We start from the raw sequence: 20448 nt of genomic DNA, 5'->3' as shown, positions 1-20448 counted from the left end.
GAGTATGTGTGAGTGCCTGTGGCTGTAGCGTGGGTGTCTATGTTCCTAAAAATAAACAACGGCATTTTCATATGATGTGGCGAGTTGTTTTGCTGCGCTAAATCACCAGCTTTTTGTCAGAAATGCATCCAGTTTGAAATTGGTTACAGTGGGGCTAGGGGCACATTCACACCACCCCACACACGCCGCCTTTGATCACAGAGCCGATAACATACTTCAGTAGTTCTGTTGACGGGGAAGTGGAAATATGATAAATCACATTATTCTAGCTACAGGACAGTGTAACCTCATGCTCGAGTTGAAATCTGAAACAGCGATGGGGAGAGAAAGAGCGAGTGTGAGGGATAGAGCGGCATAAGAGAGAAAGAGAGAGTGAGGGAGGGACTGAAAAGGCCACGGCCGATGAATGGAAATGTACCCCTGCTTCTTCATGCTTCCGTTCCTCCCTTAAGACATGCGACTTGCCATGGTTACTCTATCAATCACTGCACAAAGCAGTCAGATAGTGCTTTACCTTTCTTCCGATGCCAATTCCTCCTCCCTTACAGTCACACACAGACGAGCCTACACGTACACACATCAGTCGGAGAACATTGTGTGTCTGCAAACTGCGGAACGATGGAGAAATAGAAATGGAAAATGTATCCGTTTCTTTTCCCTTCTCAGTTCCACACGTTACCGTGCTTAAACACGCAAAAATGCACACATCTGTGCACATGAAGATCCACGTCTGTTCCGTTCCCACCCCGGGGGAAGACAGGAAGAGCTCACAGGCTTTGTCAGAGAAAAAGGAGATAAAAAGAAATGTTATGGGTGTGTTTGCGGATGAGCGCCGGATGAGCGCGCGTCTCCGCGCGTCCGCTTTCCTGCATGCGTCCCAGCGCCGCTGAGGAATCTTTAGTTCGTCAGTCAGCAACAGGAGTTCTAAGGAAAGGCAATGGCCTGTGCGCCTCTGTCAGCTGAAAGATGTGTTTTCCTGCGAGCAATATCAGGCTGTTTCTCTGACGCCGTGATGGCCAAGATAGGGCAGAACGTTTCCCTGCTGAATACTCACATGAAAAATGAAGAAAAGAAACCTCCACGCTATCCCCCCCAACACACACACACACTCACAGCAATCCCTTTCCAGGTCCCAGCAGAGTCCATGTATGATGTGGTGAAAGTGCAACCAGGGCCTGCACCCACCACATGTGCAGGCTGAATGGGAAACAATAGGGGTGTGAAAATGAGCGACAGACATCTCACCACACACACCGCAGCCACCTATAAATGGAAATAATATTGTCCTGCGCACATAGATACTGATACACAGACTTCTCCCTCTCTTTCACAGAGCACACACACGCACACACACACATTAGAGATGCCAGTAAAACGGGGACAGTTCTAATTGTGAAACTCCCACAGCCTGCAAAATCTTCTGAGCGCTGTCTTTCTCATTACTTTTGCGGCCGTTTACTTGCGCTGAAAATATCTGCACGTCACAGCGCCAGCCGACACAATGCACATGTGGTAGTCATCAATCATAATTATCATGGTTTAAAAAAGCCACAGCTGTTATTTGATTTTAAAAACAAGCCATAGCACAGTGCCTTCCAACGATACGTCAAGTTGTCAGCGGAGGCCTTGGCCTGCACTGCAGAAACGTCTCTCTCTCGCTCTTTCTCCGGCTTCCCAAACGAGCTTGTTGGAGAGCGCAGGCGAGCCGAGCTGCATTCAACCTTTTCCCCATGACTCACCGGTGTGTGTGTCTTTATTTTTAAACATTTTTTCTCTTCGTTGCTGTGTGTTTATTCTGTCTGAGCGAGGCCGCTGTTATGGACTTCACACAACGTTTGTTTATGGCTTCTTTAATCAGGACCAGATAACGGAGAGTTGTCTCCATCTGTGGGCGCATCCCCAGAAGCTGGGTGTGTATGTCTGCGTGTCTGCGTGTTGCTCCCCTTTAACAATCCCTCCACAGTGTCCCAATAAATATTCTCCCTCTGCAGAAAATTAGCGCCCAGAAGATGAATCGGATTAAAGTGTGCACGTGTCTTGTTCACGCGCCCCCTCCCCTGCGCTTCCTGTGTCATACATGATGTCACCCAGTCTTGATTACTGCGTTACTGCTTGCTTGCTGCGTCATCTCCATGGCAACTTTGTTGTCACTTATATTGACCTCAGACTCTAATCAAGCAGTAATGTATTATAGTTGTATTTATTTCAGAATTATTGAGCAGATACTGTGCCAAAGATGGAAACTGTTGGCTTTTCTGAAATACCCTGAAAAGCTAAAGTCTGACATTGAAATTTGGCATATTTGGAAAACACTGATAGGAAAATGAACTTTTAAAAATGTTTCCTGACAAAACGATCAACAGTTTAGCTGTAGACCAGTGGAAACGATCTTTTATTGTGTCAAGCTAAACATCACCTATATGCCACGTCTCTGAGGTATGGATCTCTCACTTCTCCTTATCACTCAGATTCTCAGTCACTCTTTTAGTGGCGTATCTCAACTCTGAGTCCCCTTCTTTGCGCAGCAGCCACGCACAAACAAAAACACAAGACTAACAAAAGCATATGTTCATGAAGGGAAATGAACATGACTGAAAAGTTTGAGTGAGGGAGCAAAAGTTGTCTCAAAATTCTTGCATGTCTTTTGCACAACGGTCAGCCTGTCGGTGCAAAATTCCTTCATTTTCAACATCTTTGAAGTTTTTTTGCGTAGTGGATATTTAGAACTCCTTCTCTGCAACATTTTAATGACTCTTACACCTAAGCTTTGACTAAACTATTCTCTAACCCTTCTTTTCTTGGTTTGTATTTTTTTGGGTGGGTTTGCTGTCGGGCTTAGGATTACTAACCTTTTCACAAACCTTCTTCCAGTTCACTTTTCAAGAACTGTTTATATGACTTATAGCTAAATCAGTGATTGAAAGTTGGTTGATCCCTAAGGAAGAGCACAGCTACTCTAAGCCACAAGATTTGTAAGACCATCATCTCGCTCATCATCACAGTTGGTATGATCTGTCTTGGTCTACTGATAACACTGTGATCAAGGAGCCCAGGACTGGATTACAGACAACCTGTGTTATATTAAAACCTCACTGGCACTCACACACTGTGTTTACTGTATGCAGTAATTTGTTTGCTCATTTCTTTAGTCTGTTATTTGTTATTCTGACTTTTTTAATAAAAATCGAAGATTGAATAAGTGATCCAATAAACATGAAATGGCACCATATTTACCCCGTCCCTCCTACCACGGAGGTTATGTGACGGGTTTAGTTTGTCAGTCTGTTTATCAACAGGATTACTCAAAATGTTACGGACGGATTTGCATTTGGCTCAGCTCGTAATGATCAACTTTTGGAGTTGATCTGAAGTCTAAATCCGGATCCAGGACATGTTTGGAAGGCTAATATACTACTAAGAAACATGAGTTCATCTTTATATCCATCTTTACAAATAGATAAGAAAAAATCTGGAAACATAGTGACATAGTGTGTCATATATATACATATTTGTGATATAGTTCTGGATCCGTGATGGGGGAAATTCTCACTCTTGCTGGAGGTATGCAGCCTTGGACTAGCCTTGTATTTACAGGTGCCCGGTTTTCATTATAAGCAAACACAGTTTAGATTACACAAACATGAATAAATATCACATTCCTCTGTAAACATTTGACAAACCATTATTGAATGTTTTCATACCCGCATTATTTACTTTAGCTTGAAGTCTCCTTCTTATCCTCCTTTATAGGCCGAGTGCTACCTTAGACTATTACTTTGAGCTGTCAGTATGCATTACCAAGCATACCAAACAAGCAGTAAAACAACAACACAGGCCTTGCTCATTATTTTATAAGCATGAAAGACAAGTAACTACTAAGAGTAGGTCAGTAACATCAATGCAACAGTGAAACCAAAATATCGAAATCCCTACAGAATGTCACACTGGAAGGTCCTTGAATAACACCTTGAACACCTCTCTCTGCTGTCAGACCCCCCAAGAGTTTACATTCGTGCCTTTATTATACTTTCTTAGGAAAATATTAATTGTCAGCAGATGCTGTAGAAAAGGCTCTGCAATGATCTGACCTGTTTCATGGCACCCTGCTAATGTTGCAAGCTCATCGCTTGGTAAGAACACACCCCCTCATTACACGTGACACATGGAGCTTATGCTGTGTGTTATCCTTGACGGTGTACCAGATTTTTGTTAAACTGAATTTGACTCGTCTGCTAATTATGACAGGCTACTCAAATACCCACATTTTTTGAACCAAGCACAGTTTTTTTCCATATCTCCCTGAAGTTGGATATAGATCACGCCTGAGGACAGATCTGTCCAGCCCCCTGTCAGCTTGGCTGACTTGACAAACAAACAGGCAGTGTGTCAAAACTCCCAACTGCAAAGGGCTTCTGAGAACAGAGTTTACACTCGCTAGCCTGGTGGTCTGGCTTTATGAGCAATGTTAGTGTCATACACACACAGAGACACGCAAATTCAAGTCTCACTCCTGAAGGCTCATGCAAGACCCCAAGGGCTGTGAAAGCAAAGCAGAGGTGATGTAAAACCTTCTTGCTTTCCCCGTGCTAATCAAAGAGATGACCTTACATGACCGAGTTAAAAGGTTATATATGTTTTCTACCAGAGGCTGACACATAGGCTGTCCCCGAGTGTTAAAAAAAGATGTGAAAAAGTGTGTGTGTTTAATGTGTGTGTGTGTGTGCACGCACGAGTCTGAGCATCCTTCACCTCTCCCTCTTTCACCACAACGCAGCTGCGTCAACACTCACCCCTCAACACACCCTCTCACGTCAGAGTGTGTGTCGAAGAATCAAAGAAATGGAGTGTGCCTGTGTTAAAGCAATGAACAAAGGGGGAAGGAGGTGGTCTCAGGAGAAACCTGAGGAAGAAGAAAGAAGCCAAGAGACTGAGAACGGGAAGGAGAACGAGATAGATAGGAAGGGGGGACCGAGGGGTCAGATCTGAGAGAAAGCAGAGTGAGACATCTGGAAAAGAGAAAGAGTCACTGGGACGAGGAGGAAATTACAGCTGCCCAACAATGATTCATTGGGGAAAATTCTCCTCTGCATCTCCCTCTCCTCCCTTCAGTTCTCCAACCTCTCTACCTAACCCTGTAACCTCTCTCTGTGTACTACTCCCTGCTCGCGAGGATGGATTTCCATATGAAAAAGGCATCCGAAACATTTATAATTTTACGTCTCTGAGCGTTTTCAAAGAACATTAAAAAGGCACGCATTGACTGACTCTTTGATTTTCCCCGTTTCTCTCTCTCTCTCTAGGGATCTGAGCATGAACAACATCAGCGAGATCCAGCCCAGGGCCTTCCACCGACTGCACCTGCTATCAGAACTGTGAGTGCACAATCATTCAACTCACGCTCACTTAATGAACCTGCACTGTCACAACTCGTGCATGACGAGAACCAGTAATTCCTTGAACTGCTGATACCCACAGACGCCAGAGATGAGGTTGATGATTCTGGCCCGCCTCTGATCTCCCCTACCAAGAAAGTGCCTGAAGCAATATGCTAGTATATCCTGGGATGGCTGCACAAAAGGGAGAGCTGAGGCGAACCTGATATTCACTCAGAGATCAAATATATGGTCTTTAAAGCGCAGGTTCTGTGCTCGGCATCCAAGCCTCTGCTTTCTTGCCCTCCTTGAATTCGGTTCAGCTGGACAGATCAGCAGAAACAGTTCGCTCGTAGACAAGTGTCCTCGCCAAGATAAACACACACGATGGGAGACTTTTAGGATAGCCCTGGGACAACAAATAATGCAAATAGAATTAAGTATGGATTCATTGGAATATCTTTCACATACGTCTCTTGGCTGGTAATAAATACAGCTTCATTTGATCAAATGAAACTAAACAAACAATATGTTAGACTATAAGAAGTCTAAATGTTTTCGACTACCATAGCATATGCTACAGAGGAAATCTGGCCGGCGCTTTCAAGGTAAAAAAGAAGTAGTATTGGTTTCAGTCTCACAGGGCTGTTAAAAGAATACAAGGCGCAGCAAGTTTGCAAAACTTTTTTGAACACGTTCTCAGTCAACCTCGCCGATATCGGATCTGACTACTCCAACCACCCAGCAGAATTCCGTCTCCGTTTGACAAAAGCTGCCTACAGACTTGCCCTCAGGGCGTGAATGTGCGTAAGAGTGTAGTGTGTTTGAGTTCGAGGGGGCTTATGCTTGTATGTCAGCGTTCACGTGATTATTTCACCTCTGAATCCTGCAAACTTTGTGTGTGCGCATGTGTGTGTCTTCATCGGGTGTTTGGACAGTCTGCTGTTTTCTTTGCTAATTTGCGCAGCTGCAGCCTGTGAGGCATGAGCTAACGATGATGAAAGCAACAAGGTTAGCCGGGCGGTCGCTACATTTCCTTTGAGTTGCCGTCCAACTGTGTCCGAAGAGCAGAACGAAGGGAAATTATGTGGCACTTTAAAAGCCGGAATATCGAATCGACCACTTTGATTTATTGCAGCTTATTGCATTGCTGATCTGAACTTTTGCGGTTGTAAAACGTTACAGGTCAGATATTGCTGTTGGCGTAATAACGAAAACCACGCATTCAGGGTGGTGCTGAGCACTGAAGCTGACATTTGCCTGCATCGGGTGGGGGGAAATGGCAGGGGTGGGGGTTGAAGCGGGGCCTTGGACACAGCTCCATCTGTAGTGTTTGTCCAGGAACAACCATCCCAGTGTTTTACAGGCCCATTGATCTTGCTTCGTCTGCATAGCTATCAAGTTCTGACACTTTATGGAGACTTTTTGTTGCTTTGTAATTCTTCCAAGGAGTATGTTCCTTCCCTGAAGCCAATTTTTTTTCCAGCCCTGTGACCATTTCAGGAGATGTTCTGAGACGATCGTGACATTTCAAGGGCAGGAAAAGTGCTTTTTAAAAATATTCATCTCTGCCTGAAATGGTTTAAAGAGACAAAGCGATAACAGGTTGTGCTACACTTAGAAAGCTCAGAAAAACAAATCAACGCTCTCAACACAAACATGATTGGTTTGAGAGAGACAGCTTTTGATGTGGGTCTCGAGAACTGTTTGGTAGCAGGGAGAGGCAAGGGGCAGGCGTGTTGTGACTGGCAGAGTGATAAATTGTTTGATGTTGGGCTCTGCTTCGCCGCCCGCCCTCCCTTACTCCGTCTCCCTCCCACTGAATTCATTTTCACAGTCCCCCCCATCTTCACTTCACTGCAGGCCGTGTAGTCTCTGCCTTTGACATTTTTTCTGCTCTCACGTCACATTTTCACAAACTAAAACAAATTTGCTGATGGCAAGAGTTTCAACATTTATCCTGTGCTACGCTACAGGAAGGTGAGGGTACAGATTATCTCTATTTGAACACAAACTGTGTCATCCCACCTCTTATCTCTTTGCTCAGTTCTCACCTCTGTAGCTTCAAAGTGAATAACAGCTAATCCCTTTGAACCTAAAACGAGGTGATCAAATTAACTCACAAAGGTAGCTAATCTTACTGGGCTAAACCTTCCTTTGAGTCACTGCACCATTAATATTGATAATAAGATGTGAGCACAACCATCCCTCCCTCCAGCCCTTTCCCTGCCTGTAAGTCCTTATTTCTATTGATCTCAGATCCCTCTTATTAAGCCTTCATTCAGCACTTTGATCAGTGAATTTGGGTCTTAATTTAAACACAAAAACATGCACACAACTGTCAGTCAGACGAAGCTTGAAGAGAGGCGACTGCGTGTCTGTGGATTAATGAGAGGGCAGCGATGCCCATGCTTGGATACAGACTCCTAAACTGGTTTCTTATCTGGCCGTCATATCAAAGACACGCCCTCTTTTTTAAAAGTTTTGCTCTAAAAAAGCCATTTTCTCATGAAGCGGTAACTTGGAGCTACCAGAGGACGGCTTGGAGTGAGACTGCCCTCGAAGATGTTTCTTTCTGAAAACCACCGCTTCCAGCCCATCATCATTATCAAAGTCCATCCCTGTTTGTAGCTCCTGATCTCATATTTCACTCTGCTTTTGCCTTTAACTTCATAATCAGCCACTTGCGTCGTGTCTCCTACTCACCTTATCATTATCTGCAGCTATCTAACACCTCGTAATTATAGAGGTGATCTGACACCACTTCAAGTGGCCTGACAGGTGGAATAATCTGACTTCCCATCATTGGTGACTTTGCCTCTTTTGGCCTACATCTTAACTTAATGTGCACGGAATATGCTCGTCTTATCTTCTGACACTCTTGATTGGATCCAGTCATATCGCAGCCCTCTGACTCCAACTATCACATGTGAGATATGAAATCCAAATGCAAGAGTAGAGAGGTGGTGAGTGGAGGCCAACGATGCCCTGCTTGTCTTTCTCTTGGCGATAAGATTGTCTGCTGATAGGCCGGGAATATGACATGGGGGAGGGTTAAGAGGTCAAAGCGTTGGCTGGCTTGATGTTCCAGGTGCAGCACCCAGCCAAGACTATCTAATATAGACCAATTCAAACTTTTCCTCTTAGTGTTGCCAGAATGGTTCATGTGCTGCCCACAAACAACCACATTCAAAGGCTGACGCTCCACGTGTCTGCATTTTACTCCCTCAATTTCAGAGGTTAATGGCAGGTTAAGTGGTTGACCTCGATGTCAAGTCAAAGGTCATGTGCTCACATTTCTTTTGACGGGCCAAGGTTGTAAAACATGCGCGTACTAAGCACTTACATAAAACACCCACACACAATTCGCCCTCTCGCTGATAAGACCCGTTTATCTCCTCTGTCTCCCCTTTCATCATCAACTCCTATCACCTACCCTGGTCCTGCTACCACTATGACTATCACTACCCGAGATAGTGTGCCAAAATATGATGCCGTCTTTGTTCCCGAGGTCTTTAATCTGTCGTCTTGTTTATTATTTTGAGGCAATAGAACGAGATGATACATAGAACAATCAGCGGTGGATGTGCTTCAGCGAATCCCTCTCTGATCGGCCCAAATAGGAGGGTGGTCTCACCTCTGTTACCAGCAACACCCGTCTCCACTGCGCCGGCTACACTGGCTTCTGCTATGTTACCTATGAATCATTTTATAGTTGAGGTGGAATTTTTATCTGTGCAGCACAGAGGCCAAGAGCAATTGTAACAATCCTCAAATCAAATTAAAAGAACGAAAGAAGAAAGAAGAAACAGTTGGAGCCGCGGTTTGACATGAGCAAGGCGCCTTTCATTAGACGGAGATTGATGTGGAACGACTAGGAGGCAAAGTGTGGAACATTCACTCAAATGTACGATCATTTACACACACATAAATACACACTCTGATTTAATGGAAACAGTTGGTCAGCGGCTACTGCCGATGTTCTGCTGATGTCTATCAGGAACGTCTGAGCATTTCTTTCCCTTTTCAGCATCCATCCTCGCCATCGACGTAATTATTCATTTGATAAATGACGTCGGCAAGAAAAACACGATTCTGCTTTATTGCTGTGTTGGCTACAGTTGAATAGAGAATGGCTGCACTAGCAGTGGGACGTGCACAAAATACCCTAACTACAGTGTTTGTTTTCTAAAATGTAGAATCGCTGGCATCCGTCATCGTCCACATTGAAAAATCACTTATTTCTCTTGCTGCTGCATCAAAGCCTTTCAATGCATACATATATAAATAAGTATACTATATATTAAAGACTAGCCAAAACAAGGCACTGAAGGCGTTTTTATTTCAGAAACTTAAATGCATGTCTGGAAATCGACCTAAAAATATCCCTGTTGACCAGATTGTGCATCTGCGGAAACTCAGAATGGTATTTATTGTTCCTGGAGAGACATTAAAATTCAATCAAGGGGAAACTGAACCAGTTTTTCTTGAAATTACGGATAAATATTGGGAGTGTCATTGAGTTGAATGCTCAAAGAAATAACTGTCTGTCATACGTCTGTCATTTTTGGGAAATCTATATTGAGATTTCATACGGCACTGTTTATGTCTATGTGAATAAGTTTTGACTGTGGTTTGACTAAATGGCACCACAATAGCTTGGATAGTGATCGGCTCGCTTTGTGTTCTAGCGAGCCGATGTGTGTGTTTCTGTTGATAAATACGAGATCTGTAAAAGTTATAAACTGAGCCGAGTGTGAGATTTGGCAGGCGTGGGTGGAGCTGTGTGGTTTGCCACTGCACAGTAATACAACACAGACATGTTGACATGAGCGTCAGATGTCAGAGGGAGTTTGACGGGAGCCCTCGACCATTTACCATCTGGATGCTAGTGGCTTGGGAAGGCAGACAGCACACTCTATCAATAATTTAGCATCCTGGCACTGTTGGTACAGCTTTTCCAGAAGCAGGCTGCTTAGCATTAAGCTGAAATCTCAGGCAAACATCACCTGTAGAGCAATTGTGTGAGGTGGAGGAGGGCTCCAATGAGTAACATATAACGTCTTGTGTGTGTGTTTAATAAAAGTGGGTGGTCTTGAGTTGTGAAGCCCAAATCTGTGTTTAAACTGCGCTTCCAGCTTGTGACCTTGAGAGTTATTCTGCTGGACTGAATGTTATTTATTTGGACATCTTATACACACACTCACAAATGACCATTAGGTGCTGTGTTTGATAAACAAACTGATTGGATTGCTTGTGTGAATGCGTGTGGTTTCTCTCCCCGCTGTCCTCGAGGCCCCTTTAGAATCGGCCGATTTACCCTCAAGGACATGGAAATTAGGGCACGCAATGTCTCGCTGCACACATGTGTTTGTGCGCACACATATAGTATACACCTTACTATACAAACACGCACATAAACACACTCACATCCACACACATACTTATGCGGTGCACTTGTTGACCCAGTCTCATTCAATTCAGTCTTTACTCACTCATCGGCGCTCCCAGAATTGGTTAAGGTTTCAGGGTGTGCCTCGGGCCAATAGCAACCACACTGAAGGGAATAGAAAATTCTTATTTGCATACTGCCCCAACAATAACCCCAAAGCAGTCTGGGATGAAGTCACATCACAGCCTCATCCAAAAAGTATCGAATAAAATACGTAAATGAACGTAAAGAAAGCTCTTCTCTTGAGACTTGTAACTTTTTTTGTGTCTATGATTGTATTTCGATTTTTCACTTTTATAATTTTGCTTGTTTCTCTTTTAGGCGTATCTCAGGGAATCAGCTGAGGTATATCTCAGGCCTCGCCTTCCAAGGTCTACACAACCTGAAAGTTCTGTAAGTAACTTCCTCCACCCTCTCACCTATACCACAGCCCTGGTTTAATCCCCATGCCTAAACCGCCACTGTGGGTTTATCCCACTCTATCCTTTGAAAGGGAACTTGCCCTACCTTGAATGAAACACACAAGCCATGCATCATTAACTGCAGTTAAATTTTATGAGATTGGGGGAGACATGCACTGCTTGCAGCACCTTTATTTCTAAACAAGCACTGTTTCACTTGCGAGGACACACACACACACACACACACACACACACACACACACACACACACACACACACACACACACACACACACATACCCTTACAGGTGTATTGCAGGGACCTCCCAGTCACACCACCCACTGAGATTACAGAAAGTGACAAATAATTGACCAAGGACTCCATTCAAAGCTGTTCTCTTAACACCACACTTCTCAAACTGTGTTCATGGCCACCAACTGTTAGAGCTGCTGCAAAGTATTAAATCATAAAAAAAGTGCAAAGCAGCCACAAAACTCAGAGCACCTTTTGACTTGTGAGCGCAGGATCTAATGAGTTGCAGCCATATTTCTAGTTAGCGCAGGACAAGGATTTTAAGGAGATTTTCATGAGCTTTGCCAACTCCCTCAACTCCTTTTGGACCTTGGCTGAGAAAAGTCAGAGCGGCAGTTCCACAGAATATAAACTCAGCTAGCAAACTTGTGGTTTGTAATTTGAGGGAATCTAGAGAATTACCAGGCACACCAGTTGATCTTCTTTCACCTTGTGCCGTGAAACTCACCGAAACAGAACGAGCCAACCGCAATGAACGATAGTGGGAAATACACTGTGTCATATACACTCGACACTACAACGCAAAAGGAAAACTTTGGAGGATCTCTTTGACCTCACGGTAACTGAACTATCCATTTAATTTCTTAACATAACGGTGAAGGTCTCCCTGTGTTAGACATGAAAATACTGCTGACCTTGTCTAGGTTAACCACAAGATCCCTGCTGACTCTCACAGGCACACCACACTCGCAGAGGTTGAACAGGAATCCTCCCCATTGGGAAATTCTTTGAAACAGGAAAATATATAAAAACAGAAAAGTTATATAAATAAATGTGAAAACTATGCTATTACATGCGCTATGCTCCATCCTTCATTTACAGCTAAATAAATAAACACATGCGCAAGGAAATGTTTTAATTATACTTCATATTATACTTCATATCATACTGGCGGGGGAGGAAAAAAAGAAGCATTTCTCAACAGTGGAAATACGATATACGATTCCTATCACACAAGACACGAAGCATTCACAGAGACAGACTACCGTGGCACATTGACCCCCTGGGTCTATGTGACACACCGGAGGCTTTATGAGCCTGTTTAAGTGGACTTGTCACAATAAAACTGAAGAAATAGTGTGAGATAGATAGAAAAAGCAAGGGAGGGTGAGTAAAGAGAGAGGTCTATTGTTTGCTTCCCACTTCCTCCCCATTTTTGCTCCAATCTTTTGAGAATGACATCAGCAGCCCACCCAGGGAGGCTCTTTCTCTTTTGCTCTACCCTTCATTCTCTGCTTCTCTTCAAGCTTTCACTGGCCCTTTCCTTCTTGTGTCAGATTTCCCTCACCATGAAATTTTTGTCCTGCCCGTTGCACTCTCGCTCTCGCATGTGCACACACATCCAGTACGAAAACTTCATGAAGTATAGACATGATACATATAGCTGTGTAATGTGTGTGTGCCTTGTAGGATGCTACAGAACAACCAGCTGGAGAGACTTCCTGATGATGCTCCTTGGGACCTACCCAACCTCCTGTCCTTGTGAGTCTCCGTCTTATACACATTGCACTCATCTTCTCATCCAGCAGTGAATGAAACACTGGCCACCTACGCATTTCACTAATAACCACAATGCAGGTATAGGAGCACTGCTGACAAATGACAGACCATATCCAAATGGTGGCTGCAATAGTTGTGCGCTCAGTGCTGCTGTGCTGCTTAATGGAAGAAGTCACAGCCTGATTGTGTCAGTGCAGTGCATGGTAGCATCTGGAAGCCATGAGGGAAACAGCAGACACTGCAGGCCAGCGAGAGCATCTCCAATGAGCTGTGAAACAACCCCATTTTCCATCAGTTCCCCCTCTCTTCCTCCTCTACTCCTACTCCCCTGTTCTTCTCCCACCACCCACACTGCTATCCCCCTGGCTAATGAGAGTGTTTGGTGACCTAATTGTCTAATCTGCAGGGTCAGTGTATGTGTGTGTCAGTGTGCATGCGTGTGTGTGCATGTGTGGACCACCTCATCTGCAATTGCTCACCGGTACCCCACTCTTCGAACATTGCCCTCCACATGTACTCCACGTCTCCACTTTCCAAATTATTAATTCCTTGCAAATATCCATAAAGCCTTTTCCTTCATCGCAAAGACACACACACACACACACACACACACACACACACACACACACACACACACACACACCAAAATTGCTGGGGTTGTAACACAGGAGGGGCGTGCATGTCTAACTCCTCTACCACCTACAACGTTTCCCCTGTCTGGTATTAAGCAGGCCTGCACCCCTTCAGTACAGTCACCCAGCCAGCACACACACACAGACACACACACACTTTGTTCTGGCAGACACATCAGTGCAGACTGCTCTTGTCTGAATTAACAAATTGCTGTCATGATGATGTCTGCGTGTCTTTGCGTACGAGCGTGTGGTCTTCACAGATCTTTTTCTTTTAGCGGATAGAAATTGTCACAAGTAATGAAAAACACACATGCACACACACTCGTGCGCACACACACACAGAGTACACAAACAGAGCCAGTGTATAGAGACGCACCTTGTCATTACAGTAATGATAAGCTGAGCACAGAAAGATTACTGGAAAGGCTTTGGAGAGTGAAGCTTGTCGGCGCCTCTCACTGACATAAAACACACCAGGTAAAAAGAAAGAGTCACATGGATTCAAATTGGTATGAATGTATTAAAGGAGGCTTTCATCCAAAATAAATCATGACTTAATCTCAAACAGCGATTCTGTTCTCAGCAGCGAGATTGATTCAAGAAATTTGCCTCTTGGAGCAGGATAATTACAGCACAGTGTGAGTGCTGTTGCTTGTGCCATCATAAGCAGACAGATGTGTTTTGGGTCCTTACCAAAGGGTTAAGTAGTGTAGCCTTATCAACACTCATGAGTTTCACAGGCAGATTTAGATCAGTGTAACCAGGTTTAGGGAAAATGGACTACATGGCAGTAAAACAGCCCCCCCCCCCCTTCACCAAAGATCCTGGTTGTATAAAATTTTGTCCATCTGGAGAATTGAACAAACAGAAGCAGTAACCCAGAGCTCCAGGATCATTTAAAGGATTTTTCTCTTTCTGCCTCTGCTTCTTACTCTGGTAATCATACGTCAGACTTTGATGTGATGGACAGGAAATGTCTGCTTTATTAGCCTTTGTGGAACATTCCTGGTTCTGTCTGGACCTTCACCAGACCTGGCAGGTCCACTCGAAAAGGAGGAATTATTATTTTACCCCGGAGAACAACCCAGAGAAAGCAGAAAGACCTTCTGTAGCTTTCATCCTGTGATTTGGTTCAGGGACAAACAATGTCCACAGTTGCAGGATACGGGGTGCACAAGGGCAAATGTTTAGCGCTGCAAAAAGAAAAAAAGAAACGTGCGCTGAAAACACATTCAGAAGTATTTACATATATGGTGCTAGGTGCCTCTGTGTGTGTGAGCATCTGCCAGTGTATGCAGTTGCTCTCCTGATGGAAACTTCCCCCAGGCAGACAAGCCCAGAGTTCAGAGTTCAAGTTCAGATTTCACTTTGAAGATGCTTTTTGTTTGGTAAAACCTCCGAGGGGGCGAGGAGAACTGGAGCGCAGGAATCAAAGAACCTCGGCAGAAGATTGATAAGGAGGGGATGTTTGAAAGATGAACAAGAATTAAGGACTGAGATGCAAAAGGGATTCAAAGCAGCTGGGGAGTGCGTCAATGAAGATATAAGAAACAAAACGCGAGTGCGAGAGAGGCCGGAGGGAGGGAAATGAATGGGTGAGTGTGACGGGCCAAAGAAAGAAGAATAGCAGGAGGAAGTGGTCTCTCTTGTCAACTCCGCCCTGAGGGGATCATTCATCATGATCGGCAGAGTGTGTGTGTGTGTGTGTGTGTGTAAATGTACACGGACGGCGTGTCCACACTCATGGCCTGTGGGTTCAGAGCACAGAGGGGAACAAAGGTTTGTTAGGTTTTTTTTTATAGTTGAAAAGATGAAAGTGCACATGTGGCAGTGTGTGAGTGTGTGTGTGTGTGTGTGTGTGTGTGTTTGCTGTCACTTCATTGGCTGTAAGAAGTCGCATTAGCGTTTGATTGGTGGAAATTTCAGAGACTAAACTGGGAAAAAGTAAAAAAGCTGAGAATGCTTCCTTCTGTCTTCTACCTTTTCCAGACACTCAGCGAGTGTCACAACAAAAAGAGCACAAATATAAAAGACTCACCACAATCATTTCCACATTTTTGCAACTGTCATTTTCTCATCTTACATTTCACACATGTCTGTGCTGGCGAAGCTTCTCGTGGCGTATTTAGCATGGGAATAAATCATAATGAGAAACTTCTAAGAAGCTGCAGTAAAGATGAAAGAAGCAGAATAAAGGACGTGTAATTCTCATAATAACCTTCCTGTAAGCCAAACCGTTTCAGTGCCGTGACACACAACCACTAATGCACACAGAAGCACAGATACGCATCCACATGAGCAAGAATACTGTACTCAGACTTGGTGATTATCTCGTTAAGCTCAGTTCCTCTCACCCTGCAGGCGTCTTGACGCGAACCTGTTGTCTGTGGTTCCGGCTGAGGCCTTCAGAGGCGTCCGCTCCCTTAGACACCTGTGGCTAGATGACAACTCCCTAACGGAGATCCCAGTGATGGCGCTTGACTCTCTGCCCTCCCTGCAGGCCATGACGCTGGCGCTCAACCAAATCACACACATCCCAGATTACGCATTTACCAACCTCTCTGCCCTTGTGGTACTGTAAGTTGCATTGTGCGTTATTTGTCCTCCGCTGAGCTGAAATAATGTTTCGACATACTGTGGCATTGTTTTTGTTTTTTTTCATGAAATTAATTTCAATTTTTTGAAAAATGTCTGTGTCGTTTTTCCAGGCATCTCCATAACAACCACATCAGGAGCATGGGCTCGAGATGTTTTGAAGGTTTAAACAGTCTGGAGACACTGTGAGTATCCAACATTCATGCATTCTCACTGAAACACACAGCCGTGCTCACACACACACTGTTGGACAGTATTAAAAATAACAAAGGACGTTTTAACAGTCTGACACGCACGCACGCATGCATGCACGCACACTGAAGGGAATGCATTTCTTTGGCCTAAATGAGCACCTCCTTGTTTCCAAAATCACCACTGCAGGCTTTTTGATTACAAAGCATCAGCAAGTATCAACATTCATTTGCTATAGTAGTGTTTACAGCAATCACATTGCCTCAGTATAACCCAAGATATTTGAAAAACTCCCTAAATATAACCTGAAGGAGGTAACACAACCAAAAGACTCACATTATGTGCCTCACTAAAGCCCTGATTGTGTGTGAGTGTGTAGGTGTGCTTGTGTGTGTGTAAAGCTGGTTGGTGTTACTTGGAACACCTGAAAAAAAATTTGTTTTTACAAATCATATGAAACAAGTGTGCCAAAGAATAATGAAGTGTGGTGCTAAATTGTAAAGTCATAAAAATGATTAATGCCCCGATAATTTCATGAAGCGCCTGAACGTTTCTCAAAACCACAACCAACGAATGAGTGACGGGAATGTGAAGGTAAAAAAGTCGTCTTTGATTCCTTTAAAGCATCATCGCGGTGTTTTGAATGAGCAGTTGCTAGCCAGAGTTAGGGTCAAGTAAAGACTACAGGAGAGAGTTTTCGCGAGTACGTGCCGTCGCCTCAATTACTACCTCCTAACCACACACCAATATGGAAACCGCAGAAAACCGACACAGCTTCATGAAAGAGGTGGGGAGAGAAAAGAAATAGTGTCTCCTGCAAAATTCACGGTGGTCTGATGAAAACACTTTGTCTGGCATGCTGCTTAACAACCTGTTGAAGTGTTAAAAAAATAAAAAAAGCACTGCTTTCTTTTTTATGAGTGTCTGGGCACATGCACGTGCGTGCACATAAGCGAGTACTGTCTGCCTGTGCAATAATACAGCTTTACGCTCAAATTGAAAGTCATTATCAGTTCTGGGAACTGTGAGGAAACACGGCGTAAGGCGGAGGAGGAATGGTTAAGGGGATGAAGGGAAACTGGAGATTGTGAAAAAGAGGGATGGAGCTCTCTGGACCAGAATAGTGCGTGTTAAAGTGTTTGGACTGTCAGCGGTGGGGGAGAGATCGATGACTCGGCGGGATAAGATGACAGGTGTCATTGACGTGGGGATCGCACTGGTATGATGGGTTAATCTCTCACAGTGGCTTTGCTTATGAGAAATACGAGAGACCATCTGTATCGCCGCCACCCTCCCCAACCCCTAGTGTGTATTATAAAATCATTACTACGAGGAGCCGTCCAGAGGCCTGCAGGAAAATGCAACAGCATATGCAAACAAGACAGAACAGACACCGGCAGACAAACATTTCACAACATTTGCTGGAAATACATACATATATCTCTCAAAGTTCTTCATCAAAGGTATTTGGCTACTTGAACAGAATAAAAACAAATCCAGTTGAATAGGACTTTAGGATATCCTTTGATCTTGATGGCTGGAAATCTTCAAAGGAGGCTCTTAAGTGCACACATGCCCTGGCATACATTTTAATACACCAAAGTACATACTCGTATACATGCAGTCACATGTACACTACATTTCTCCCATGCACAGAAGGGCTCTAATGTGCATACTTGTGTAAAGAATGGAAATACAGTCTAGGAACTGTGTCAGGTGTTTATCTTATTGAGTGTGAAAAACTGATGAGACAAAATCCTGAATAATCAAGACGGAGCAGTAAAAGGTCAAGGGTCACACCCAAATCGCAAACGACACTTCGCCAATGTTTGATACACTAATAGTCTGATATGCATCAAAGTGAAAGCACAGTTTTAAAGAATATAAAAATGCTTTGGGTAATTTAGGGATCTACTTCATCGCATAGTTAGGCCATTAATCTACTCTCAATCTGACACATGCCGCGGAGATGGTGGAGAACCAAGATAAGGTCTGCAAACTTGTTTGTGAGATCGATTGCTGGAATGTTAGATAATGGTCACATCTTTTCTCCATCTCACCAACACATTTTTCATACAGGTACATCTTAGAATTAGCGACAGAATTGGTTGAATTTTTTTACTCCCTAAGAAAGAGGTAATGGCGCTCAATTCAGTTCAGTTTTATCTACATGGTGCCAACTCACAATGAGAGTCACCTCAAGGTGCTTTATACCAGCGGTCCCCAACCCCCGGGCCTCGGACCGGTACCGGTCCGTGAGTCGTTTGGTACCGGGCCACGAGAGTAGAGGCTCAGGTGTGAAATGTCTGGTTTTCAGGGTTTTTATCGGTGTTCAGCGTTATTTTGTTATCGTTTTTATCGTTAACTCGGTGTTCCTGGGTCTTTTCAGGTGTGTTATGAATAAATCTTCTTTTTTTCGGTACCGGTACTAGTTTTATTTTGTTGTATTTATCTGCGACACCTTAAAGGCCGGTCCGTGAAAATAATGTCGAGCATAAACCGGTCCGTGGCGCAAAAAAGGTTGGGGACCGCTGCTTTATACTGTAGAAAAAAGAAAACCCCAACAATCTGACAACCCGTATGAGCAAACACTTGGTGACAGCAGGAAGGAAAAACTCCCTTTCAACAGGAAATACCACGCTCAGGGAGGGGCAGTCTTCTTCCAAGAGTAGTTTGGGTGAGAGGAAAGAGAAGAAAGCAGCAAGAAACAGAGTTTAGAGAGGAGTGAAGAAGAAACAGCGTGTTAGGTGAAGCCCTGCCCACCACCAGTCTAAGGCTACATAACCAAAGGATAGTTCAGGGCCCTAAAATCTTCTATCAGCGACACACACACACACACACACACACGTGCAACATTTCTCACATAAACATATAAGACCACATGATGGATGGATGGTCTCCATCATGACTGGGACTGCATGTGTTAACATGCTGCTTTATAATGACTGTTTCTCTTACTGGTTCTCTCACAGGGATTTAAACTACAATGATCTGCAGGAGTTCCCTGTGGCCATCAGGACACTGAGCAAACTTCAGGAACTGTGAGTACACACACACGCAAACACGAAAAACACACCTGCCCGACATGACTATCGTGGTTGCGTTATCCCGAGTAATCCCGTTAAGTGATTTTAATGTGGCACTCGGATACAATCTCTCTCACCCCAAGCAGGTGCTGGCTACACACCCACGCAGCCGCTCGCCTGCACGTACACACAGGCGCACATGCACACACACAAGCCGTGTTTTCCCTCCGCTTCAGCAGATGTTCTGCAGCGCGCCTATGTGTCACAGATACAGCGTATGTGTGCGTGTCTACATCTCATGTATCCAAAAATGCTTTTCAGCTGTGCAAAGGCAGGTGCAAGATGAGAACATGTGACTTCTCAATCGCAAACACACTCTGTCCCTCCTCCAAACACAAACATGCACACACAGACTCCAAAATAAATAATAACAATGATTATTAAGATCATCAGAAACATATTTACAGAGAACCTGACTAACATTGTCTTTTTTTATATTTGCAGGGGTTTCCATAACAACAATATCAAAGCCATCCCTGAGAGGGCCTTTGTGGGAAACCCTCAGCTCCAAACCATGTGAGCTTCAATGCTGCTATCTGCACAGACAGACTCACAACTGAGACTTCATCACCATCAGCCATTTACAAAAACAAATTATTCTCCGGGGCGTGACGTGATTGTCTCTTTCCTCTCTTTTTGTTGCAGTCATTTCTATGAAAACCCCATCCAGTTTGTGGGAAAATCCGCTTTCCAGTTCTTACCTAAGCTGCACACGCTGTAAGTATGCGGTCAGCAGGAACCATTCCAGTGAGTTAGCCCAAACACTGTGTAAATCATCTTCTGTCCTTTGCAGTGAGGGTTGAGTGGACATGTGTAATGGCCTACTGAATGATGTTGTGTTAGCGTATTGCTGTGCTGTGTGCTGATGTGGTAAGAGAGAGTGTGTTGTAAGAACATGTTGAA

At 44.2% G+C, this 20448-nt stretch overlaps 1 protein-coding gene across 1 annotated transcript in view; it reads left to right on the top strand.

The window, feature by feature from the left end:
• The window catches only part of lgr6 (leucine-rich repeat containing G protein-coupled receptor 6), a 38562-nt gene that overhangs the window by 10752 nt on the left and 7362 nt on the right, over positions 1–20448 (top strand). The window contains exons 2-9 of the mRNA XM_085444028.1: positions 5301–5372; positions 11146–11217; positions 12948–13019; positions 16034–16249; positions 16381–16452; positions 19432–19500; positions 19990–20061; positions 20191–20262. Of these exons, the coding sequence (XP_085300154.1) occupies positions 5301–5372; positions 11146–11217; positions 12948–13019; positions 16034–16249; positions 16381–16452; positions 19432–19500; positions 19990–20061; positions 20191–20262 (717 nt within the window). The remainder of the gene's footprint in view (positions 1–5300; positions 5373–11145; positions 11218–12947; positions 13020–16033; positions 16250–16380; positions 16453–19431; positions 19501–19989; positions 20062–20190; positions 20263–20448) is intronic.

Source organism: Copadichromis virginalis, linkage group LG20, assembly GCF_057382275.1.
Source record: "Copadichromis virginalis isolate Kocher_CV1m ecotype Utaka linkage group LG20, C_Virginalis_male_GT1.1, whole genome shotgun sequence".
Classification (NCBI taxonomy): domain Eukaryota; kingdom Metazoa; phylum Chordata; class Actinopteri; order Cichliformes; family Cichlidae; genus Copadichromis; species Copadichromis virginalis.
The sequence above is the reverse complement of the archived record's forward strand: the minus strand, read 5'-3'. Positions and strand labels throughout refer to the sequence as shown.